The 25,327-nt window shown below is 42.1% G+C and overlaps 1 protein-coding gene and 1 long non-coding RNA gene across 6 annotated transcripts; one reads left to right on the plus strand and one right to left on the minus strand.

Annotated features, from left to right (window-relative positions):
- Window positions 1–234: 234 nt before the first annotated feature.
- On the plus strand, window positions 235–24,591 carry evi5b (ecotropic viral integration site 5b). Of its 5 annotated transcripts, none has more exons than XM_086047555.1 (20): window positions 235–497; window positions 6,603–6,817; window positions 9,951–10,140; window positions 12,113–12,337; window positions 12,411–12,485; window positions 12,573–12,698; window positions 12,948–13,091; window positions 13,461–13,550; window positions 13,652–13,749; window positions 14,068–14,128; window positions 14,222–14,275; window positions 15,876–15,908; window positions 16,983–17,129; window positions 18,129–18,260; window positions 19,352–19,492; window positions 19,758–19,916; window positions 20,598–20,744; window positions 20,842–20,937; window positions 22,236–22,331; window positions 23,029–24,591. In XM_086047555.1, the coding sequence occupies exons 1-20, from the start codon at window positions 480–482 to the stop codon at window positions 23,341–23,343; spliced, it is 2,562 nt and encodes an 853-aa protein (XP_085903681.1). In that variant the 5' UTR covers window positions 235–479; the 3' UTR covers window positions 23,344–24,591. The 5 variants fall into 5 exon arrangements, with proteins under 5 accessions (XP_085903681.1, XP_085903682.1, XP_085903685.1 ...); XM_086047558.1 differs by lacking the exon at window positions 235–497 and adding an exon at window positions 1,603–1,876; XM_086047556.1 differs by lacking the exon at window positions 15,876–15,908.
- Window positions 900–2,475, minus strand: LOC147139124 (uncharacterized). Its single transcript, XR_015089001.1, has 3 exons — window positions 2,354–2,475; window positions 2,137–2,269; window positions 900–1,034 (listed from the first exon to the last, which is right to left on the minus strand). It is a non-coding gene; the product is annotated as an uncharacterized LOC147139124 (long non-coding RNA).
- Window positions 24,592–25,327: the final 736 nt, after the last annotated feature.

Consider the following 25,327-nt stretch of genomic DNA (forward strand, 5'->3'; position numbering starts at 1 on the left):
AGATGGATCAAAACATGTCCGAAATAGAAAATATTCTATTCTCCTCTCACCATGGAGATGTTCTGCGTCATATTCTTCTTTTTTTTTTTCTATTACTGCGTGCGCAGGCAGGAGTGCCCTGCCAGCCAGCAACAATAGAAATGCGTCAGCGTTGCTGGTGTGAAACCAGAAAAGTGGGTTTCACGGCTGCTTGTGCGGTATGGAACGCAGGCCGTCGCATTAGTCACATTTTCACTCCAGCAGGTAGGGAGGCATTGCCCTGACACGCTGGTGGGAACCTTCACTTTCTATCCACTGGGATACATTTTCGCTCACTGGTTGACAGACTGAGACGATACATTGCACCATAATTGTGGATTATGCTTATTATAGCTTATTTTTGTTGAACTTTTCTGCAATTAATGCAAGATGCCTTAACTCAAGGAGCCACCAGTAATCTGACACGCAACAAGTGTTGCAGTGATTTATCTTTCTTCTAAATGCCAGCTGAACTTCAGGTAAGGCATTCTTGGGAGTCAGGTGCTGATCAGATAAGAGGGGCACACTAGAGTGACTATGTGTACATACTGTACATTAAGACATTTAACAATAGCTTTTGGGGGTTTGTGCCTTTTAAAGGCCAAACACAGGAGTTTATGGAGGTTTTGTGTTAAAAAATTGAGAAAAAAGATACGTTTTGGTGCCTTTTGTTAGAGTCTTATCTTGTTTAAAATCTATAGTAGGACATAAAATTACACTGTGCATTGTGGCCACACTCCACAAAGGCTCTTCACAATCCAATACAATTGTTTCAAAAGCAAATGAACAGTCAAATATGTGGGACTTAATAAAAAAAAAAGGATGAATAGATACTACATAGTGGGTGAAAAGTGACTCGGCATTAAAAATAGGAAATAAAATCCGGATTTCCATTACAAATTTATTGAAACAAGTGATACATGTTCTCTATCACGGGGGGAAATTAAAGTAAATCTTCATGTTTCAACGGGAGCACTGGTGGCACATTATGATGACTACATGTTCATTTTGGGCACCTGGAAAATAAGAAAAAATACATTAAGAAATACTATTATTACTGTTTTCTGTTCAAAACGCTTTTTTTTAGTGACTTCGGTGATATAATTTTTTAAAAAAGCAATACCTAATGCCTAGATACTTTTCACCATCCAGTATACAATGGTACGTTTGTATGACTGTGGTCACTGAACAAATTAAACACATATCTCAAATTTGTATTTCAAATTATTGTTCCCCATTAAAATGGACGGAAATGTAAGTCATCCCCACCAAAAGGCAAGGCAAGGCAGCTTTATTTATATAGGTTAGTGCACTTCATACACAAGCACTTTACATAGTTAAAAATACTTAATTCAAAGGCATTTACAAACAAAAGAAATTAAGACATTTCAAAGAAAGGGGGGAAATTGTGGAGTTGAAGACATTTAAAAGCAAAGAATAAAGTAGTTTACTATGACTAAAAGTACTATGACCCTTTCTTTCGTGATGAATGAAACCAAGTGTCATATTTGAGGTGTAGTTGCGCACTCCAGACAGGCGGCGTCACTGACGTCGAGGCGAAGAGCGAGTAGGTGACGCATGCGCAGTAGCATGTAAACACCGCCTGTACACATAGGCCGTCTGCCTGAGACTTTGCTGTCCACGTATTAGACGGCCGCAATGGCACCCAGCCCACGCGAGGAGACACCCGACAGTAAGCCTAAGCAACGCTAGCGCGTCCTGGTGGAAAAGAGTCGGGGGGAAAAAAACAACTTTTTCTTGGTTTGTTTCTACGCGAGAATGCGCCGTCCGATAGCTTGATGCACGGGAAGCAAGCCAAGCGAGGAAGTTTGGCTCGCCGTGTTAAAATCGCTTCAAGGTAAATGGCTGTTCTATTTCTTTTTCTCTCTTCTTCCTCTCGGGTCTGTCTAATTGCTGAAATCCTCCATAAAACACCGGCTATTAATGATTAATTAGAAATTAGCATTACATGTAATGTTTTATGAGTTAGCTGTTAGCCAGCTAGCCGCATCGTTAGCTTTGGGTCCCTCTTTTGTGATTATGCAGACAAGTTGTGACCTTAAATTGAAAACTCGACTGTTTATCTCGCAAACTTGTGTGCTGGGATATTAAATTCACCTGAGGTGGCGAGTTAGTTGGTAACACTGTGGATGCTCGATGATGAGTATCTCCTTTCAACACTCAACACCAGGCAGCCATAAAAGGAGCAGATGTTGCTCCTTGTATTGTTGCTTCCAAGTGGGTCGCTTGTCTGCTCAACAGATGAAAGATGAGGAAGAACACAATGTCACGACTGAATGTGATATAGAGTCGGACGACTCCTGAATCAGCTTACATTTTATGATTTGAATCATACTGGATCAGGAAACACAAGTCCAGGATCTTCTCTGAGTCCTCTGGCTGGCTGTTTTTACGTGCAAATGATGAGTTAGTGGAGTCACTGGAGACACAATGGAGGATTGCACAATGGATGCACTGCAAACCTGATTTACTTTGTTCAGTGACTCGAGTTTGAGGACTCAAGATTTGGTTCAATGCAGATGATTTGATTCACTGCCTCATGTTAGCCCATTTGCTGGTAACATGGCAGACTTGCATGATTTGGTTCAATGACTCCAGACACTAATAACAAGGCTGACTCGGATGTTTTTGATAACTGACTTGAGTTGGCAGGCTCACTGTAAACACGGTAGACTTGGATTATTTGGTCTCTGACTGTAATTAACAGATGATTTGGTTCACTGGCTTGAGTTTGCAGACTCGGAGGAAGGTGTTCACTAAAACTCAAGTTAGCCGACTCGTCAGAAACACAGACTCAGGATGATTTGATTCACCAACTCAAGTGAGCCGACTCACTAGCAACAACACTGATTCACTGATTCTTTACTCAAATGACTCGCTTCACTGACTCGAGCCAACAGTCAACACATGACTCTTTTTTGTATTGTGAGGGGGAAGGGTAAAGTGGTACCTTGACTTACAAGTGACCCAAATTAGAAGTTTTTAGACTTCAGGCCGCCGCTTGACCAACATTTTTTTTTGTCCCGCGTTGCGAGCATGACTTGGCATTCTTTTCATAATTTTTTTATACAGTACAACTGGAGAATACTGGAGAGTGCCATTCTTCCTGAAAAAAAAAAACGTTTTGGCACACTAGAACGTATTAATTGCATGTTTATTCATTTCAATTGGGAAAGGTGATTTGAGATGTGTGTGAGTTAAAAGTGTGCTTTCAGAACAAATTAAACTCACGAACAAAGTCTATTTTCCGGCCTTTACAGTAAAAATAAAGCAAAATGAAACTTGAGTAGTATGTGCATATACTTTATAAACCGGAAACGACATTGCCTCAAGTGTCTCGTACAATTTGAGCGAGTGACTCAGCGTAACCCGAGTCCGTGAGATGAAGTGATTTTATCAGCATTGATCTGCAAGTGGCAACATGCGCTTCTACCAGAGCGGATTCAGTAAGTCCATCACGACTCCTTCTTGTGGGTTTGTCCTCGTTTTAGTTTAGTGCGGTGATGACAAGGCAGCAGCAAAGGAGGAAATAAAAGTGTTAATGTTGCACATCAGTCAGCATCGGTGTGGTGACTCCAGCCCGATAGCTGAATTTAAAGCGCTTTTGAGTCTAATGAGTTGTCATTTTGTGCGTGAAGGGGTGTTCAGCTGCACTGCATCCTACTGAGAGCAGCTGTGTCCAATATTGAGAAAACTACGGATACCAAAATATGAGCTGCAAACTACAAAACCAACTAACAAACATACAGTGGAACTTCAAAGTTCTACAGTACTAGAAAGGTGTAAATGTATGCCCTCAATTTTTTTTTTTTAAATTTATCAAAATAGAAACACGTTTCAGACTGTAGTAAATTCCAATAAATAAAAGATTATCAAATAAACCTAATAATATATTCAATATATAAATAAATAGAATATTTATTCATGTGTAAAAGTTTCTAAAAAGTAAAAGAAAAATAAAGTCAAAGAATCTCTTTTTTTTCCAGAAAGTATATTATTGAGTTTTTTTCCCCTGCACCACACTATTCAGTATGGCCTGACACTGTTTCAAATGCCTCGACAGTTGAACTGTCAAAAGATGTGACGTCTCCGAGCCAGAGGCTGAGCTGCGCTGTAGTTGCTCATGGAGTTGATTTAGTTACTGTGGAATGTAACAACACAGACAAAGAATAATTGGCATATTATCTTTACCATGTAATCTAGCAAGTACATGAGTGTGAACACATGTTGCATGACAGTAGATAAATTATTCAAATTAAACAAACAACCTTCACATTGACATCAGTAGTGTTAGCTTACATACTAGCCTAAATAATATTCCTGCGCAAAGTGATGTGACATCACACATGGTCAAATAAATGTGCACACTTGCACTTCACACAAACTGGAAGAGTCATTAAACTCACCCTACGACATTTACACACAATAACATGTTAAGAATGTAGGCGAATACACAGGCTACTCTTTAGTAGTAGTAGCTGCTAGTAGTATTCAGCAGTAGTAGCTGCATCGGGAGATAAGCAAAAACTTTCCCTTTCACTCTCCCCTCGTACAAAGTGCATTCAAGGACCGCCAACAAAACAGGATATCTGAAAATGCCGATAGCAAAAAAAAAAAAAGCAATGAATTAAAGTTAATGGCAAATCCAAGATGACAACAAAGCAATGTTTTTTTATATAACAAGTTGGTGACTTATGTAGCTGTCACTACAGTAATCTATACGATATCTGTTTTTGTGCTTTTTCTTGAATGTTCCACAAGATGGCGCCAGTATTTGTATCGGGGCGGAGCTTAGTGTAACATGGGTTATTAGTGGAAGTCGCGAAGAGTCTTTTGTATGTTTTTGCTGGTGCATTTTTCTCGAAGTCAAATGATCTGTAAGCCTTTTATTTTTAAGGGTTATGCAAGACGAGTTTGAAGATGTTTTACGGTTTGAACTACAACTATAGGAAACTATATAAACCTTTTTAGGAGGGGGGGGGTTAGGGGGTCAATTGCTTGCATTTGAGAGGCCGGTGACGTTTACACAGTTTTAGGGTCTATTTTACAGCCTTCGTAGTAAAAGAAAAGCGAAAATACAAGTAAAGTATGTGTGTACAAATTGTGGTTCGTTGATATGCGTGGAGCGCAGGAAGAGGAACAAGCTGCAGTCTGAAAAGTCCTCTGGCTTGTGAAACATTTCAATGAGTGGCTTCTTTTGCGTTACACGCTCATTAGCTATACACGCCACGTCTCAAGGGCCCCCCGCCCCCGCCTCGCTGTTTTCTTTTCTTCTTCTTTTCTTTCTTTTTTTTGGGGGGGGGTGTGGTTAGCCTTCCGGCACACAAAAGCTGAGCTGTCCGGATTTATGGGGAAGCCTCGCAAATGGAATGTCCGACGGACCACAGCCACCACCTGGCTCTGGAGGTAGGCGGGGCTGAGGAAAAAGCCTTCTAGACCAATGTTTCTAAAACTGGGGTCTGGGGACCCCCTGGCGGTCTTTGAGCTGTAAGTTGCGGTTTTGCAAAGTTATTTGATTTGAATTATGTTGCATTATTTGAAAAAAAGTGCATGCAAAAAAAGAGCCAAAAAACCTGTAAAGGAGTTGCATTTAGACATAAGTAGTGCTTTGCTGCCATTTTGGGCATTTTTTAGGGATGGTTTCATTTAGTGACAATTTTCTGCTATTCAGAGCCGGACTCGTAAAAGTCTTCCCAGGACGCCCAAATTTAGCGAAGCTCAATTCGCGAGCTTGAATTTCCAGGCGTGCAGGTGAGCGCAGCAGTGCACTTCCTGTGACGACGAGGCGCTATCTTTGCTGCAGCACTTTGACCTGCCAATGTGATCAAGCATATGACCAAATGCGCTGTGTTAAAAGCGGTCGAAGGTTCAGAAGCAGAATGTCATGCTGGCGTTACGCTTGACTGGATGCTACTGTATTTGCTGAGTATGTGTCGCGCAAAGACAGGACACAAGCCGGCCAGTGACTTGGAAAAAATAGCAGGTAGGGAATTTTAGAGGTAGGCGGAGGCTCCCTTGTCACCTTTGCTTGGTTTTGTAGCAGATGTTAATTCTTTACAAGAGAGACTTTTCAGTCTTTGGTTTTGGTCTTGTTCTACAACACGCCTATAACGTGAACATTTCAAGTCCTCTGAACAGGACACTCTTCTTTTTGATATTGTACTCCCGGCTCAAGTTTAGGACATTTTTTTTTATTGGGGGGGGGGGGCAATAAAAATTTTAAATAAAATACCAAATACATTTTTTTTTCAATATATTTTTTAAATAAAATATAAGCAAGAGCCATAAATATACATTATTTTTTAGATTTGTTCCCCATTTAAAAAAAAAAAAATCTGTTATCATGTTTGAAACTCGCTGATCGGTGATTGGTTCCAAAATCCTGATCGTGTAAAGCCTAGCTAGTCATGCATCTAATCAGGACATGGTTTTCATTGCTCCTCCATCAGTCACAATTCTTCAACCATCTTTGTCACTAGTGGCCGTCCGTCAATAAAGACCTCCCTCAAATGCAAATGAGGCTTGTTTGCTCTCCATCATTGATGTGTATTTTTCCCGGGCAGGTGGCGACAGACAAGGTTTCTGGTAGGCTGAGTTCTACTCTCTCATGGGTGAAGAAGTCGGTGTCGCACACGGTCAGTCAGATGGCTAGCCAGGTGGCTCCGCCCACGTCCCTGCCAACCTCCGCTTCCTCGCCGTCGTTGTCTTCGCCGTCCTCGCCGCCTCAGCTCAGCCCCGATGACGTGGAGTTACTCGCCAAGCTGGAGGAGCAGAACAGGTGATGGGGGGGGAGTATTTTGTGTTAAAATCCACAATTACGCCATTACACCTTGCAAAGGAACGATCAAAGTGGAAGTTATTTTTTTGTTTCTCTCCTATTGCTGCTACTACTCATAGCCTGTGAGGTCTACTTTGCTGTTAGAATTTTCCACTATTCCCTAACAATTATTATTGTGTGTAAAGGCCTAAATGTGAGTTAAATGACGTGAACTGTTTGTTTTAAAGTACTAGTGCGCAGATTTGTTTGCTCCTGTGTGGTGTCACATCGGTTTTTGCTAGTGTGTAATTTTGGTCGGTGTGCTAGCTAATACTATGGATGAGCCTCTTGAAGGTGGTTTGTTTGTGTCGAATAATTGAACAACTGAGTAATCATTTATGTAACATGGTCATGATTGTGTACAGGCTAGATGCAGGGTGTTGCTGCTTTGCTGATTCTTGTTTGTGTTGTTAGAGACCACAGTACTGTACAGTGTATAAATCAGTCCGAATGGAATGCAAGCCAATCCAATCATATATAGATAATCATAAACCTGTTACATAATCGACGGTATTCAGTAGTTATAATATTAGCTAGCGCACTAGCCTAAGTAACCTGAGGTTTACTATATTACTTGTTCTGCCTCTTTCACATCACCCATAAAGTAGGCATTGACAAAGAGTGGGGAGGCTTCCCCAGTGTTTTCACAGCTTTGGGGTTCAAAGTCAGGATGCCAGCTGTCTGATATTAGAGCTGCAGCGGACAAATATTTTTTTTAATCAATTATTCTACCGTTGATCCTATTGATTTTGCATTATTGAGCACAATAGCCCTCACCAAGGTATTATTTTCCCTCCATATGGGGTCACCATCCTCACCTTTTTCTGTGACTGAGTGTGCATGGCTTTGAAAGGCGGGGCCTGGCATGGTGAGTGATTTGGGTGTCAGAAAAAGAGTGTGTAGAGTCGGTTGGCTGTTTATCTGTTTGTGTGTGTTGTTTCAAACGGAGTGGTGGAAAAAGGTTCCCTGTAAAACTTCTTTCGTAAACAAATGATTGGAATTATTTTATGAGTCCTCTAGACTGTCAATATCACACTTTACTGGGTTCTGTGTGAAACCCACAGACCAATCTACTTTAATTGCCCTGAAGCGGCAATGTTGCAGGTGGCCTGTGTGAATAAGGCCTTGTCTACACGTAGCCGGGGTTTTTTTAACAACCGTATACCCTCCCCCCCGCCTGCGTTGGAATACACATTAAAAAAAACGCATCCACGCGAAACTTCGGAAGTGCGTTTTCAAGCGCACGCCAAGCCTCTAGGCGGCAGTAGTTAGCCAAATACTGTCCATTCAGAAGGAATTTCCGTCCTTTGACGTCACTGCTACAAAACCAAAAACACGGAGCCAAACTCGTTCGGGAGAACCGACAGGAGGTCAGAATTGCTTTGAAACCTTTCAACAAGAAGCAGTGGTTGGTTGCGGACAAATAAGTAAGCAAAAAGCGCATAGAGAATGTCTATAACCAACGCAGCGCCGCGAGAATCCACGTTGACTCGCATGAAAACACAAGTCGCGCAATGACATGTAGACAGGGCCTTAGAATATTGTAATCAAGCGAGTTCAAGGGCCGACTTGAATTCGGACAGTCCGCCGTGTTTGTGTTGCTTTTTTTTTTTTTTTCCAAGGCCTTTGGACCCTGCAAAAGCAGATAAAAATCGTCCAACAGTGTAGTTGAGCAGCACACTAGAAACTCGTCTGTAAAGCATTCCAGACCTTGAAGATGAGAATGAAGAGAACATCATGAACTGGTCCTGGTATGCTGCTTTTATACTCGTCGCTCATTCTGGACTTGAAGGAGGTCCAATTGGATTTTTTTTTATTACAGACAAGCGTCTCGTGCTGGTGAATTATTAGCCGAACTGCGCTTGTGTTTGCATTCCAGCGGGTCCACGGAACTTTAAAAACTCTTTGAATTTCCTTAAAATCCAAACTGCAAAGGTCTTATTAATGCCACGAAACCTTTCGAATTAGCATTGAACAGTTTAGCGTGACATGTCTGTACTATAATGCTGCTGCTAATGTCAATTTCACACATTTTTATTGTTGTTGTTACATGAACATAAAATAGTAATATTAACTTGACATATTTGAACCAATTGTTGAACCTGCTTACAAGGGAAATACGATTAAATCCATAAATTGAGTGGAGCAATCCAGATAGATTTTTTTTTTTTATTAAATATTTAAAATGTTCTAAATAAATTACTTTCATGTGTACTAGACTGAAGCCATTTAAATGCTGTAGATATTTAAAGTAAATGTTATTAAAATGTGATATAGATTGAGCCTGTTTCAGTTATTTTGACCAATTTTTAGTTCACAGTCTTTCTAATTCATTAAGTAGTTTTTTTAAATGGATTTTTGAAACATTTTAATGACATTTTTAATTATTTAATGACTTAATAATTGCCTTTTGTTTGGTCACCCATCACAAGAGGTTGACGATGGATCAACGATCTGATTGTTTGGACTGGATTTAGGTAATTTGTATTAAGAAATGCTGCAACCGACCTACCTGTAAAAATGTCTTATACATTTTCAATATATAGTATGTAAAATTTGATTGCAAAATGTCTTTTATCATCTCTATATTGTAGTCCCATCTAATGAATGGGAGGTGTTAAATTTGGGGCGTTTGGCTTTGGCTTTCTGAAATTATGCTGACGCGCAGTGCTAGGTCACACACGGTTATGTTTGTGTGTGAGCTTAATTGCGGGCGTTCCTCTTGTTCAACTTGTACTCTGAGTCGAGTGGAAAGCTCCCTGGCCCTTTGTGGCCGCGGGTTCCGCCCACGCGACCCAGATGCAGCTGAAACTCGAGCCTGCTGCGTGACGTCAACATTGCCGCTGCTATTTTCCAAGATCGGGCGCCCGGGTGGTTGAAGAAGCGTAATGCGGAGAGGGAACGGCAAGCTTTATTTACTGTATAAGCAGACTCAATTGAATTAGCATTTTAACAGGGGTTACAATATGTTAACCACAAAAGCATAACCCCAAAGTGTTTCTGTTGTTGTTGTTTTTGTGCCTATACACACATGAAATGAAAACCTCGTCTGGTTCAATGTTGACACTTTAAATACTGTTTGATTGTCTCGCAGGCTCCTGGAGACGGACAGCAAATCCCTGCGCTCCATGAACGGCTCGCGGCGGAACAGCGGCTCCTCGCTGGTGTCCAGCTCGTCGGCCTCGTCCAACCTCTCGCACCTGGAGGAGGACTCGTGGATCCTGTGGGGGCGCATCGTCAACGAGTGGGAGGAGGTGCGAAAGAAGAAGGAGAAGCAGCTCAAGGTGAGATTTGGCGCGACGCTTTCTGGAGCCAAAAACGTTTGCCACCGCGATGGCTTTCTTTCCAGTTACGAGCCGTCCCTTAGACAAACGTAGTGCTGCGCTGCCATCATTTTCGGTCATCCTTCTGGAGTTTACCTTGATTTTTGTCTTTTCATTTAATCACAATTTCTTTGCCTCTGGAAAGAACTGTGGATTTGCCTCGTTTGTGAATGGTGCTATACAAATAATCCTCCTTGGCCTTTCCTTGGATCTCTTGAAGGACTTGAAACTATTTCCCGTTGCTATCTTTGCACAAGGCGCCCCTGCTACGTGGCCTTCGACATGTTATTTTAGGTGAAGCTAATTTTGGCGCACCTTTCCTGTTTTAAGCCTCACTTGTGCCAGGAGGAAGTCATACGCTGATGTTGATACCTGATAGTCGCTGCAAGTGCCAACCCGATGATAAAGTGGGAAAAGTGGGACTGTATGGGTCACACCTTTTTTTACAGCGGATATACTGCAACAATACTAAACTGAACCATACTCTCTCTACTGCTTGTTTAAAAAGGGCCTTTATGCTCCTACTGTAAACTGCAAAAAAAAAAAAAAAAGAAATCCATGTCATGGTTGCGTCAAATTCTTAGTTTTTTGGGCTTGCTATGCACCCTGCTTCTTCTCCCTTTTGGTAATATGGCCCAGCTTCACAATTACTGCCACCTGCTGGTCACCTCCAGGAACAAACATTTTTAACAAGATGACGACGGTGCCTGAAAACTGCACTCGTGTCCAGAGCAGCCATCTGGCGTAAACTGCACAAGTCCTGGTCAAAGTCAACCTGTGGCCCAAATGCACCCTGGCCGGACCAGATGTACACACACGCACATGCACATACATAAACAGTCACACACACACACACACGCACACACACACACACGTGTGCAGATCATCGCAGGAAAGACCAGTGTGCCCCGTCAGCACAGGAAGTTTCTTAATCACATTGTGTCAGCAGTAATGCATGGAAACAACATGTCAAAATAACATCATTGTGCACCGTTATATTCGTTCCTTATCACGGAACAAAATTGGAGGGCAGCTGTGTCGAACCATAACGGCGGCCTCTGATTTGGCTGGTAGTTCTGCCGCATAATGTGGTGAAATTTTGTGTGAAATTGGCAACAAAAAGCATGAATATTAATTACATTAACAAAAATCTGTACATGCGCGTGGATGCATTAGGTTTTTTTTTTTTAGCTTTTTTTTTTTCCACATTGCACACAGTGAAAATAAAATGAAATCTCTTGTACAAGGACACTTAAGTATAAAGCCTATAAATGTGCAAAAATGGGCCCAAATTGTACATTCAAATAGTCCTAACTCACTTCCTGTCCATTTTAGGAAATGGATACCAAGGACTTTTTTTTGTGACTCTCGGGGTGCCACACGTGCTTTTCAATTTTTATAGCCCTAGGTGAAACATATCGGGATAGGGCTCTGTTACACCTCTTTAAGGCGTGTCATACACAAGTACAAAAAACAGGTCTGTATATTTTTTTTTTTGTGTAGGTGTACTTGTGTATGACAACATTAAAATGTAAACATTTTCGCCAGACCCGATGTGCATGCAAATTTCGGTGAGTTTTCTTTCATGTTTAGGCCCTCAAAAATGTGATTCACAACAGAGAGTAATAATAATTCCTACAAAAACAATAGGGTGAAGACAAAAACTATTTTCACTTATGCAGGCGGCACTTCACTCACTTGTCTCCTGGTTGTGCCGATCCGTTCATGTGGCACCTGCATTGGACACACGCTAATTCAGTTAGCTGAAACAAAACTCAGTGCAGCTATGCTTACCTTTTGGCTTTTTATGAATTTGAGTTGACATTCACACAGTGAAATCCAGTCGTGTCTAGAAACCACCTAAACAGGATCTAGAAGTGCATATGACGGCATTGATTTGTAATGTGAGCTGACGTTGTCAACGTGCTTCCAGGATCTCGTCCGAAAGGGCATTCCACACCACTTCCGGGCCATCGTGTGGCAGCTGCTGTGCAACGCCCAGAACATGGCCATCAAGGACCAGTACTCGGACCTCCTGAAGATGACGTCGCCCTGCGAGAAGCTGATTCGCCGCGACATCGCCCGCACTTACCCCGAGCATGACTTTTTCAAGGAGAAGGACAGCCTGGGCCAGGAGGTTCTCTTCAATGTCATGAAGGTATTCAACGATGAGCCCCTTTTTTTTTCGCAGCATTGGTGCATTTATCAGGCTCTTCTTGTTCGCTCCTCAGGCTTACTCCCTGGTGGACCGCGAGGTGGGTTATTGTCAAGGCAGCGCCTTCATCGTCGGGCTGCTGCTCATGCAGGTAATCGTCACGTCCTGACATCGCGCATGCTCGACAACGGAAGCAGAAACCCTCACAGGTATTTTATTTTATTTTTTTGTCCTCCAGATGCCCGAGGAGGAGGCCTTCTGCGTCTTTGTCAAGCTGATGCAGGACTACAGGCTCCGGGAGCTCTTCAAGCCCAGCATGGCGGAGCTGGGCCTCTGCATGTATCAGTTTGAGTCCATGATCCAGGTAGGAGGCTCTATCAAAGGGTAAGGTGAAAAAAAAATCGATCAGAGGTTTTCCTGGCTTGAATCCAAAAACGCAACTTAATAATACCGTCGCCTTGCCTCCATTTCCTGAAACAATGTTTACCCGTTGGAAAATTAACACAATCATCCCGCGCGCACAAAATCTGTCATTCACAACTCTTCTTCTTCCGACATGCAGGAAAACTACAAAACTAGTCAACAATCTAACTGGACTATGTGATCCTTCCAGGAGGATCTCCCCGAGCTCCACGTGCACTTCCAGGCTCAGAGTTTCCACACCTCCATGTACGCTTCCTCCTGGTTCCTCACCATCTTCCTCACCTCCTTCCCATTACCCGTCGCCACTCGGATCTTTGACATCTTCATGTGCGAGGTGGGTAATTGACAGATGACTGATAGTATCTTAGATTAGACTAAAATGGATTTTTGTCCGTTGTCCATTAGCGCCACCTGCTGAAAAATCAATCACGAGGTCCTCAATTAAAAGTAATCCCCGGCTATTTGATAGCACATTTGATTTTTGTCATGCAGGGATGTCAGATTTAAGTGATATGTCGTAATCATATCAGTCCTTTTAATTGGTGGGAGGAAGAAGGAAGTGGTTCAAAATGTGTTGGTTTTTTTTTTTAATCCCAATATACTCTTTTTTTGGGGGGGGGATATGGTATGTTGTAATTTTTTCTGAGTTTGAAACTAAATACACATGAGACACACAGTCACTCGTGATGCCGTCTGTGATCAGGGTCTGGAGATCGTGTTCCGAGTGGGCCTGGCCATCCTGCAGATGAACCAGGCGGAGCTCATTCAGCTGGACATGGAGGGAATGTTACAGGTACGACCGACCGGCTTGCTTCTATATAGCGAGGTGGGCCTTCATGTCGTTTGGTCTGTGCACGTTTGTCTGAGCTCATCGGTCCTCTGCGCCCCAAATAGCACTTTCAGAAGGTCATCCCGCGCCAGCTGGACACTGGCCCCGACAAGGTCATCCAGGCAGCATATCAGTTCAAGTACAACGCCAAGAAGATGAAAAAGTAAGCACAGGCCCACTTTTTTTCATGTAAAAAGATTTTAGTGTGCTACTTAAAACCCCTAATGAAGTTTTCTGGGGTATCACTTTAAACTAAAATCATTGTCATGTCAGTAGTGTCTCTATCTTTAAAACATAGTGGTGTCAAGTCAGTAATACTTTACTTTAGGGACAATACTTAAGGAACTATCCAGAGAAAAGGTTTTGCTAGCCCTGATTGAAGTTATAGTTCGTGTGGCTTTCTCTGTCGCCCTCATGTGGCCAAGCAGGGAAAACACCATCCTGGTTGCATCATCACTTTCTTGTCTTTTGCTCGCCTCAGGTTGGAGAAGGAATACACCACCATCAAGACCAAAGAGATGGAGGAGCAGGTGGAGATCAAAGTGAGTCTAGCCACACACCTTCAATGATTTATTTATTAATTTATGGTTTTTGTAATTGATTTTACCCTGACGTATTACGCTTGGCTCTCTCAGAGGTTGCGCACCGAGAACCGCCTGCTGAAGCAGAGGATCGACACTCTCGAAAAGGTGAGAATGCTCGCGGTGCCGTGGCGGCTTCCTCGTCCCGCACTAACCGGCTGTTTTAAGGGTCACCGTGCCTGTCGGTTGCCACGGCGACGGCACTAACCGAGGCCGAGCCGTGCGTGCATGTCAGGTTTGCGCCACGCCCCCGCCCAGCATGAGGCAGGTGGTCGGATTCTAACTCAGTCCAAACGTCGCCAGGCTCTTCATCGCAGGATCTTTATCACTAACGACATCCAACGTGGAAGCTCGTTTATGCGCCCCCCTCCTCACACATCCTCCCTCGCTCTCTCTCTATTTCTTGTTCTCGCTCTTTCACTCTCATTGCTTCCTGTCACTGTTGCTAGCACATCTCTCTTTTTTTTTTTTTATTATTATTTTTTTTTTTTTGCTAACTGCGTTTCTCACTTTCTTGCATGTAATGTTCCTTTTTGCACCCTCAGATGTAAACATGTAGGACAGTGTTTCCCAACCTTTGAGTCGAAGCGCAAAAAAAGAACAACAGTGCAGCACCATACAAAAAAAGTCACTCAATACATCTGGTCACCACATTTGCCTGTTCACAGATTTTTGGGGGAAAGACACCATATACTATTTCTGTGTTCAGGCCAAAGCCATGTCTAATACAAAAGTATTGCTTTGCTGTCATCTTGTGGCATCTCTATGGAATTACAAACCATTTTGGGTTTGCGTCATGTGCTGATGGATTTTGACTGATCTTGCCAGGACTCGTTCTCTATTTGCGAGGGAACGATTCCAGACCCACCTGTGATATAGAGGGACCATACTTTGGGGGGGGAAATGTTGTTTTTTTTTACACTTAACGCACATTTAAATTGATTAAAACACCCATTTTAAACACATTATAAACTTACGTTAAAGTTTATAAAGTTATAAAGGGGCATTTTTGGACGTGTCTGTTTTTGGACTTGTCTGTTTTCGCGATGGAATTACATCAAAGATTTCTTTGAAAGACTTTGCCAAATTCGCCTCTTAATGTATATTATTTTGCTTAGCTTTAACCTAGAAACCAGCATTAAATTCATTTGACTAGATCCTAAAAAAAGTGAACTCTTCATACATTCCACAAAAACTGCACTATAGCAGGACCGTGGTAAGTCAACCGCGATATAGCGTGGGAACCCTATATACGGAAATATGGATCATGATGCAATTTACTCACACATTTACTTATTTAGTGTGAAATGTGGGCCTGTTTAGTTGAACACAAAGCTATTATTGTTGTATGAATAGCAACAGGTGAACGCGTTATGTGCCTTCTGCCATCTAGTGGCATTTCATCGTTCTGCCTGCCCTATATGCCGTTCTCGATAATGCATCATCATTTTCTCAGACCATTCGGGTGAAATTGGATAGTTTCCCGCGGCTTACTTGATAATCGCTTACACTCACACTTGATGTGGCGCGGCACACTGTTTGGGAATCACTGCCTTTTAGGAGGTAGAAATGAACATTGCCTTTTACATTGCATTTCTATTTTCTTGAAAACAAACAAAAATCATTAAGTATCTTGTGTGTGTGCTTTAAACTGTCCTCTGGATTGTCTCTCTGCTCTCTCTTTTGTGGATATCTCTGTTTTTTGTAGGAAAGTGCTTCCTTGGCAGATAGATTGATCCAGGTATTTTTTCCCCTCACTTTATTTTTCTCGATGCACCCCCCGCCCCCATCACCGCATGCTGATGATTAGTCAGTCCTAAAGGGCGCAATGATGCACATTCAGGGTTAATGATGCTACATTTCTCAATTCAACAGGTAATTATAGCTCTCAACAGTATTGAATAAGTGCATGAAATAACTCAAAAATGACAGAATCCAATTCAATTGTGAAATGTTGTTGTTAACCTGAACAAGTGAGCACACTCAAAGCCTTTTTTTTGAAAGAAGAAGCAGGAAATGCTGACTTGCAGCACACGCCGTTTTATTTTATCACAGCAATTTGGCAGACTAAATTACCTGACAATGATGTCATCTCATTATCGGAATGCGGGAAGCCGCGTCTGCTTCGTGGACGGGCACACAGACATGGCATTATTCTACCTTCCCCGGTGTTGCGTGAAAAACACAGGCAAGTAAAATTCATCTCTTCTGTTTTGTCTCAAGAGGTGTAATTTCTGTCTGTAGCACGTGTTCACACAGCTGTTGCGGCTTCCCGCATTCATATTCTTAGATGCATGTTATGTGTTTTGATCTTGACAGTTGTCAGACATTTTTTTGTGTATATGTGACAATATACGGTATACTGGTACATGGGTTTACATGCATGAATGGCCCTCCGAGAAAAATGACAAAAATCAGTTTGTCATCCATGAATTGAAAACGCTCGGTGGGTCGGGTTTAGATTGAGTGGCGCCCTCTTGTGATTGCGTTTTTGAATGTTCATCCCAACACTTGTAGAGCTGTAAGGACACTGATGTTTAAAACGTTCACGTCAATCAACATTTAAGGCCCCTTTAGTGCTACTCTAGCGCCTCTGGAGGAACAATGTTGTATTACAAGCCCAGTGTGCACTCCCTCGTTCAGGTGTTTCCCAAAAAATAAACAAACACCCTTATAAAACCAGCATGTCCTTTTAGACTACCCCAGTCTTTTTCTTCCACTTCCGCCGTCTTCGTTCACTTGCTGTCGTGCTCACCTTTCCTCCTTCCTACCTCCCCGTCCGCCCTCCCCCGCCTTCGGTCGTTTGCGTCCGAAGGGACAAGTGACTCGGGCTCAGGAGGCGGAGGAGAACTACCTGGTCAAGCGGGAGTTGGCCACGGTCAAACAGCAGAGCGAGGAGGCCGCTGCTCAGCTGGAGCAGGCCAACAACACCATCAGGAAGTTTCAGCAGCAGCCGCAAGCGGTAAGGATGGCCACTGGGCGGCGCCACTGCCCATGGGAGCCAAGCCAGATTTAAGGACCACCAATATGTCAAGGAGGGTGAACGCATACTGCTTTTTAATAAAACATTTTTATACATCTTAAATTTGAGAGACACTTATAGTGTACAGAAATTATACAGAAAAAAATTTGTAATTGCTCCCGCCCCTTAAAAAAAGCCTATAGTTGCCTATATTAACAGCTTAAACCAGAGATTCTCAGAGGTGTTAGCTGCTCTCCCTAGTGGTATGTGAACGCATCACCCAAGTACAATTGAGTTACATTTAACTTTTCCGTTCAGTGCATTAGCATCTAATCTTTAAGAAAAAAAAAATCCCTCTTAACTCCCCCCACAACACAGGATCACGTTTGATAATTGGGCCTCAAGAAGATGCTCATATTCGGCCCGATTGTCGGTCTGTGTTTAGACACGCCTGAAGTACCACGTGGACACGCATGTGTAGAACGCATCACGTGCCTCCTGTACACACTCACAAATGTCTTCACACCTCGCATATGTGCTCTCTTGGCATAATTATGTTTCATTATTAATTCATACCAGTGCATGTTTTACATAATGTGACATTTGGGTGATTTATTCATGCAGCGGGCAACATGGCCACCGCACCATGCGTCGGGCCACAAGGCAAGACTAAGAGATGGCTTTTGATGGCAAAATCCTCATTTATTTACAGACTGTACAACTCAGCTGACTAACCACATGGCTCAAGTTGAGCATCAGTGGATTTTATACACGGTGTTCGCCATTCACTCCATGAACTGTGTCATATTTTCTCACCATTGCGACACACTTTCTACTTCCTACTACGACATACTCTGTTTGTACTATACGTATATAAACTCTGTTTGAGTGTGAGGTACCTAACCTTGTCCGACTTCCCAACATGCTGGCATTTCTCTCCCTCAGAGAAAGGGTAACAACAACATAATTGTTTTGATTTTGTGTTTGGTGTGTTGTCAGAAGGGGGCGCTACGCTGCTCAGAGGAGGCGGTGCTGCAACTGGAGCGAGAGTTGGTGCAGGCCCGGCTGAAGGAGGCCGAGTCCCAGTGCGCACTCAAGGAGATGCAGGACAAGATCCTGGACATGGAGAAGGTGACTGACAAATTGGCTTCAATGGAGAGCCGCTGTGTTTATTTCACTAGGATGCTGTTACAAATACAGCACAATTGCAATGCTGCTCAAAGGAGGTGCAGAGAATACACCAAAAGGCATAACAAACTTGCACCCTATCACTGAGCCTCAAAATGTAAAATAAAGAGTTATAGTGACATTCAGTTAAATTGTAAGCAGTACAATAAATTAAAAGTAGTAATACATAGTAAACATTTTAAAATGAACTGAGTACATGCAGTGTAAATAAAATTGCATGAGACGTGTTATAGAAAAAAATACAATTAAATGAGTAAATTATATTAATGAGTACAAGTGGCATAGAAAGTGGAAGAATTGCAGGATGGAGTACAATAAATAAAGCCTTTAAATTGATTTAAAAAAATAAATAAATAAAGCAAACCATTTACAATTGTACAATAAATTGAAAATAATATATATGACAATAAATAAGAACATTAAGTTTGTATAGTGCAAAATTAATTTAAAAATAAAATTAACTACAATATGTTGGCATTGAAACTGGAAGAATGGACGGATGTAGTACAAGAAATTAAACAATAACATTGAAAAATAAATGAAAACTAATTAATAGTACACTCCAAAAATTATTTAAAAAAAATCAAAATTAAATGTGTTCTATCAAAAACACTTTTTAAAAAAAAATGTGACTGCAATGAACATTTACAATTTATAAAATGTAGAGTTAATAAAATTTGAAGAAAAAAAACAAAAAACATTGTTAGAATTAAATTGACAAAAAGAATCGAATGCTTAGGGAAAGGTATGCTTAAATAAGGAGATGATGGATCCTTAAGCTGTCTTTTTAAAATATTTCCCTATCTAATCATGTTTAGAAATTCCACATCGTGGTCCCTTTTTGTGTTGAAGAAAATAATAAATCAATGATAAATAGCAGGTTTCCTTTCATTTCATTTATATTTACAGTAGCAAAATGGCTTCAAACGATATAATCTTGAGCTCAGTAAAGCCTTAAAAAAATCTTCAATTTATTTTGAACCTGCCAAAAAGTACTAAAATGTCCCTGAATGTCCTTTGGCTACCCGCGTTAGCGCAACACGTCGCTGCCAGACGACACCAACGTGGCTCGGCTGCAGGAGGAGTTGATGGCCGTGACGGTCAGGGAGGCCGAGGCGCTCGCAGGCCTCAAGGAGCTGCGGCAGCAAGTCCGAGACCTGGAGGACCACTGGCAGGTTAGAACCGAGTCATTCTGGGGAAAAAGAAAAAGAAAAAAAAACAGCTATATCACAGCTTTTTGTTTGAGGTGACTGCTACTTGTGATTTAGCACAATTTGGGCCATGTATCCCGCTAGGATGAATCTGCCCCAAAACTGACCAGATTTAGAGCCAAAACAAAAGCAATTATGATTTTGCTAATTCCCGGTTTAGTCGCAGTCATTCCCAGCAATTCCCGTTAATTCCCATGAAAGGTTTCTAACTTTGTCCTGCACCCCGCAGCGCCACCTCGCCCGAACGTCCGGCCGCTGGCGGGAGAGTCCCAAGAAGAACACGCTGAGCGAGCTGCAGGACGAGCTGATGAGCGTGCGGTTGCGGGAGGCCGAGGCACAGGCCGAAATGCGGGAGAGTCGACAGAGGATGCTGGAGCTGGAGACCCAGGTTAGACCTACACACACAAAAAATATATGTATTTTTGCGTACAGTTGTATGTTGTGTGTAATTCCACTGTTGACCACTAGATAGCAGCAAACTATTTCGTTTCAGTTGGTGTCAATTTGAAGGAACAACAACAAAAACAGGAAGTATTTCAACACAGCCCGTTTTTTGTTGGAAATAATTTAATGTCCTCTGTAATCCATCTTTTTATGCCTACAGAAAGCGACGGCTGTAGGTTCATTTAATAATGTGCATCTTTGGGCATGATTTTTGATGTATATTGTGAGATGATAATTTTGTTAGCTTGGAAAAAATAGAATTTGTTTGCTGTGAACACACAGATCATTACACTGTTCGTACAATATTTTTGTGCTATCATTTGCTCTTGCGCTCAATATGTGTTTAAAGACCTTTAAAAACTTACTGCCATTAATGCTATAAAAATGCCTAGGGAGTGTTTAAATGGGGTCTTTCTATGTAGTCATCAAATACTTACAATTCATTTATATTCATATAGATAGCAACTATCAATAATTGCTTTTTTTGCTATTAGTTTTTGTTTGTTTGTTTGTTTGTTTTCAAAGATTGTCTCCCAAAATGAATCCTCAAAACTTGAAATCTGTGAGATTTTAATCTTATAAAGGATTTTTTTTAAATTGCATTTTATTTTTGTGAATTTTCCAGAATCAGATTCACGGCAATCAGCTGCGGCGAGCGGAGCAGGAAGCCCGAAGCCTTCAGGATCGCGTTCAGACGTTGACGACTCAGAACAAAGATCTCCACTCGCAGCTCCAGGACATCAAACGGCGACAAGCGGAGATGGAATGCAAGGTAGCGGACGGATTCCGCGCGGACTCGCGCTTGGAGTCGAGCGGAAAAATGTTCTGATAAATGTGCTGTCTTGTTTTGTTTTGTTTTTCACCCCCAGAGCAAAGAGGATGTGATGGCGGTGAGGCTGCGGGAGGCTGACAACATGGCCGCCATGGCTGAGCTGCAGCAGCAGATCTCTGAGCTGGAGATTCAGGTAATGCAAATTGGAGTGCAGCCAGGCCTCAAAAGTCAAACAAAATAAATCGTCGATGTCAGTAAAGCACTAAGACCGAAAAGATCCGAAAGCACCAACATCAAGCATCTAGCATGTACACAATCATCCACCCATGTTACATAAACAACTTTATTTAGTAATTATTTAACACGAGCAAACCACCTTCATCGGTGGCTCGTCAGTTGTACTAACCTAAATAACACACTAGCACTTAACTGAAATACGCACACGAGCACTTAACACAAATGGTATTAAGTCATTAAAACTCAACTTTTTTTACACATAATAAATGTTAGGTATCACACACAATGTAATGGCAAAGTAGACAAAAGCAGCTATTAGGTGCGTTGGAAGAGAAACAAAACCATACTTTCAGTTTCCCTTTTGATGGACTACAGGGTGCATTCAAGGACCGCCAGCAAAACAGGACATCTCACACCGCAATGAAAAAACACTTATCAGTGAATAAAACCTAAGAATTTGAGAAATTATTCCACCAGATGGTGCCAAAGTAATATTTTTATTGCCAAAAAGAACATTGAGGAGATTTTCAGTGAGTAGGAGAAAACCTGTTCCACAAAAACATTATTAAATGAATTAAAATATTATGATGTGACTGCGTAATGAACTTTTGGACCGGTCGTTATCATTCCTGGCGTCTGTGGGGCCCAGCAGGAAGTGGTTTCACACTCAACTCCAATGTGAAGCTTTATTTTGTAAGCTCCTTACTGACAGATTGACACCAAATACAACTTTTTTTTTTTTTTTTTGAAAAACATTCCCGAGACGTTAAACGGCCGCTGCTCGCCGGCTGGTTGCCACCTGTTTAGCATCGCAGCTGAGCTCCAGGAAGCTGGAAAAAAACCTCAAAAACATGCTTGTTTTTGGGCCTCCTTTCGGGGGTCTATTGGGACCCGTCAGTGTTGCAGGAAATTGTTGCTATTTTTAGATAACGGGGGGGAGTAGCTGTCACCCTCACACCCATCTGACATGGCCACCTTATCTACCCTGTGACCTAAACTACAAGGTTAATGAGTGATTGAATTTGTTTAATCAAAATTACTTTTTTTTTCATGTTATAAATGTATTGGATAGTTTTTGCGAACACTGCTAGCGTTAGCTTTAGCTGGATAACACAATCACATCGCACCTCTTTTGACTCACTTATACTTTTGACTTTAGCTTTAGCCAGCAAGCACCACTGTTTGACATTAGCACTCTATGTATATAGTACATGGGGGAAAAAAAAGCTAACCTGTTGTTTTTTGGTGGTCTAGAAAGAAGAAGGGAAGGTGCAGGGCCAGCTGAACCACAGTGACTCCAACCAATACATCAGAGACCTCAAAGATCATATTCAAGAGCTCAAACATGAGGTAATGACCAAGCTTTTCACACCTTTTTTTTTTTCTTCTTCTACTTCTTCGCCTTCTTCTTTATCGCCTTTTTCGTCCGCGCTCTGAGATTTGTTTCCTGGCTTGGTTTGACTGTGAGGCTTACAGATAAGTCAAAAGTGTCAACTACACCCAAAACACTTCCTGTGCGCCGCCAAGACATCGTCAGGTTGTCAAGACAACATGGCGTCCAATCTCTACAAAAGCGGAGCCCAAGTCTTGGTGAAAATTGAGGGGATCAACGCACTTGCTAAGCTAACGTTAGCCGACATCGCCGTGATTCGTTCAAGCTCATTCTGCACGGTGTTCAAATCAGACGGAGAAAGTCAGTCCGGTTTACTTGAACGGTGTGACGTCAGGATTCTATTTATGTTTTACGTGGACATTTTTATTATTTTATATCTTTTTTTTTTTTCAGAATTCTCATTTATTTATTGGGGTCATAAATGTCCGAAAATGGATGGATGGATCGTAGTCATCATTTTTGTCTTTAACGTTTTCAATGATGTCATATATTTTAACGTCCCACTTATGACATTGTTTTTTGATGATCTCAAACGTGCCTTTTTTTAACATCATCTTTTTTAAACGTTGTCGTGTTGGTCATACTTACTTTTTTACTTTTTGTACACGGCTTTAATAATCCAACATTCTTGTCCTAATTGTCTGGCTCGCACAGATCTGCTGCTTAAAGGGGCAGCGCGGCGTTTCCTCCAAGCCGGCCTCCTTTGACGGCATCCACATAATCAACCACTACGCGCACCTCCCCGACCGCGACGACCCTCACGACGACGACGGCTCGTACCACTCTTCGGACGAGGACGCCACCAAGGACGGTGGCGACGGCGGGAACGGCCGCCGCATCTTGCTACATCCCAAACTGGGCGGCACGGACAGCGAGGAGGATGAGGACGATGAGGACGGCGAAGCTTTGAGGCTCTCCGTACCCGCCGCCACTGCCAATGTGGGAAGTCGTAAGTCCACCGCTGTGTGACGCATGGAACTTTCCGGATTGGGAAACACGGACCTGGGAAGGGATTGTGCCTTGGACTGTGCCGGTCCCACAGAGACAGGAGGTGGCGGATTAATACCCGGAAAGAGACAATAAAACATTTTATTCTATATCACACTTCATTCAATGGGATTTTATATGAACATTATTTTATAAACTAATAACTCTACAGTGTGTGTGTGTGTATGTGTGCATCCATTTTGTCCGGTTTTTTTTTTTTTTTTTTGCCCCAACATGACAGAAATGACACATTTCAATCTTTTTTTTTTTTTTTTTTTTTTTGATCTACCCGGAGACAAGCCATCATGAATGGAAATGGACCTCGGGCGCCTCGGTACCTCTCCAACTGGGCTCTACACATGAGTGGGGAAAAAGGGACGGTTGTCGTGGTAACACACACCACAAGCAGCGAGGAAGGGGGGGGGGGGCGTTTGCTTGTGTTGTGTTGTGTTGTGTTGTGTTGTTAGTACGTTGAGTGAATGACACTTGGTTGTGTTACCAAAGTTGTCACTCTTCTTCCTCTTTTGTTCACTCCATTTCACACACCTGGACCTGGACTTGAAACCGCACCTTCATTTTGACCTGGACTTACTTGTAACTATACCTTGAGTTTGACTTCAACTTCTACCTGGAACTGGACTTTGACTGGTATTTGTAACTACCTTGACTTAAACCTTGACTAGACTTGTAAACGTATCTTGAAGTGGACCTGGATCTGCATCTGGACCCGTACTTGCACCTGGATTCAGACCTATACCTGGGTCTGGACCTGGACCCACACCTTTGACTTTGACCCGGAGCTATAACTGTACTTTGACTTTGACGTAACCTTATACCTTGAACTGGGATTTGTAACTGAACTTTGACTTCAAGTTGGACTGGACTTTTAAATGTATCTTGAAGTGGACCTGGACCAGGATTTGAATCTGCACCTGGATCTTGACTTGTACTCGGACCTCGCTCCAGACTCTGGACTTAGACTTATACATGTACCCGGACTTGGACTCGGACCTGATGTGGTTTGGGTGTTTTTATCAGTTCACACTAGGTGTCGGTCATGACATCACACTTATCTGGTTGCTGTTTGCACAGCGTCCATGTTCAACATATTTTTTAAAGCACTTTGGGAGTCTGCAGTACATCACACACATGCGCGCGCACACACACACACACACAGGGAGGTGAGCTTGTGCGTGAGTAGTTGACAATAAAACCTTTGCTGAACTTTTATTGTGTTGATGCATTTATTTTTTATAATATGGCCGATAGGCAGGCAGGAAATGATTGGAGGCTGCTGCTGATTTGAAAGACCAAAAACCACAAAAGTCTTTCACTCCTAAACTGAGAGCGTGTGTGTGTGCGCTGAGTGCGCCATTAGATCTCAGCTGTGATTTACCAACATTGATTAAATGCAGTCAGTGCACTTCAGAATAAGTCTTTTTTTTTTTTTTTTTTTTTTTTTGCGTGTTCAATATGTACAGTATTGTGTGCTCATTTGTGTTTAGTGTATGTGTGTTGTCAATCTGGAAATGGGAGGGTTATTTTTTTGTGTGTTCATTACATTGTTATATTTTGTGCGTTCGGTTTGTGTGTGAGTCTGTGCTTAGCGTGTTTTTGTTGTTGTTGTTGTTGTATTTTTGTATAAATTTTATGTATTGTGCGCCCATTTTTGTGCTTTCGGTTTATGTTTGCATTGGGTTTTTTTTTGTGTGCGTTTCTATCAGTGTTCGTTTTGTGCGTTCGAGTTGTGTGCGTGTGTTGTGTGCTTAATGTGTTTGTTGTGTACGTGGATGTGTATTTTGAGTTGTGTTTTGACTGCATTTGCTGTTTGTCAGTGCTCATTTATTTGCACTTGTATTATGTTTGCGTTCATGGTGTGTGCTTATTTGGAAGGTGTGTGCGTGTGTGGTTTTTTTTCGCTAACTTATTCGGTAAATGTTCAGTGGTGTGTCTGTGTGTTCGTTTC

The sequence above is a fragment of the Filicampus tigris genome, chromosome 12 (assembly GCF_054856515.1).
Source record: "Filicampus tigris isolate MCC_2025a chromosome 12, RoL_Ftig_1.0, whole genome shotgun sequence".
Lineage (NCBI taxonomy): Eukaryota > Metazoa > Chordata > Actinopteri > Syngnathiformes > Syngnathidae > Filicampus > Filicampus tigris.